The sequence below is a fragment of the Limulus polyphemus genome, unplaced genomic scaffold (genome assembly GCF_000517525.1).
Source record: "Limulus polyphemus unplaced genomic scaffold, Limulus_polyphemus-2.1.2 Scaffold2984, whole genome shotgun sequence".
In the NCBI taxonomy this organism is placed as follows: domain Eukaryota; kingdom Metazoa; phylum Arthropoda; class Merostomata; order Xiphosura; family Limulidae; genus Limulus; species Limulus polyphemus.
The window spans coordinates 125,964-126,876 of record NW_013668594.1 but is presented as its reverse complement, the minus strand read 5'-3'; the positions used below and the strand labels follow the sequence as shown (position 1 = coordinate 126,876).

At 34.9% G+C, this 913-nt stretch overlaps 1 protein-coding gene across 1 annotated transcript in view; it reads left to right on the top strand.

Moving 5' to 3' along the window:
- The first annotated feature begins 344 nt into the window (after positions 1-344).
- Positions 345-913, top strand: part of LOC111088009 — a 3,928-nt gene continuing 3,359 nt past the window's right edge. Inside the window, exon 1 of the mRNA XM_022396719.1 lies at positions 345-445. Within this exon, the coding sequence (XP_022252427.1) occupies positions 428-445 (18 nt within the window). The 5' untranslated portion in view covers positions 345-427. The remainder of the gene's footprint in view (positions 446-913) is intronic.

Here is a 913-nt window from a genome sequence, read left to right as displayed (position 1 = left end):
ATTCGTGAGAAGTTACAAAAGAAAGGTTATTATTATTTTTTAATGTGTAACACGCTATTTCAGTTCTCCTCTTCTCCTCTATTCGTTTTTACTGATTGTTGACCTCTTAATATTCAAGGTCCATATTATTGCTGGCTGTAGCCCTCTTACCGGACGTATGCATGGCCAGTGACACATAAATACTCCGCCCACAAAGTCTAACCTTGAAATGGTTATAAGTGTTATTCAGACTTCGATGATTTCACAACCTGTCTATATCCAAGGGGAATTGCCGGTGTTGGTGTTATCCTTCTAGTTAACACATCCATCCATGTTTCAAGTGTAAACCTGTCTTCTATGATCCCTTATCCTTAGCGTGTTCTCTGCCTTACCAAGACTATCACAGAAAATCAGACAGATCGAGGAATTTTGACTCTACGTGAACACGATGAAAGTGGTTCTAGTTGTAAGTATAGACAATATTATATATGTAATTTTTACGAAGCAGCTCCAGGTATAGTAAGGTGTCTGTTGCAGTACTTTAGCCAGAGTTGAAATCAGATATGTATTATGTATATTATCGTGAGTGTTGCAGTATTTTAGCCACAACTGAAATCAGATATGTATATTATCGTGAGTGTTACAGTATTTTAGCCACAGTTGAAATTAGATATGTATTATGTATATTATCGTGAGTGTTGCAGTATTTTAGCCACAGTTGAAATTAGATATGTATTATGTATATTATCGTGAGTGTTGCAGTATTTTAGCCACAGTTGAAATTAGATATGTATTATGTATATTATCGTGAGTGTTGCAGTACTTTAGCCACAGTTGAAATTAGATATGTATTATGTATATTATCGTGAGTGTTGCAGTACTTTAGCCACAGTTGAAATTAGATATGTATTATGTATATTATCGTGAGTGTTGC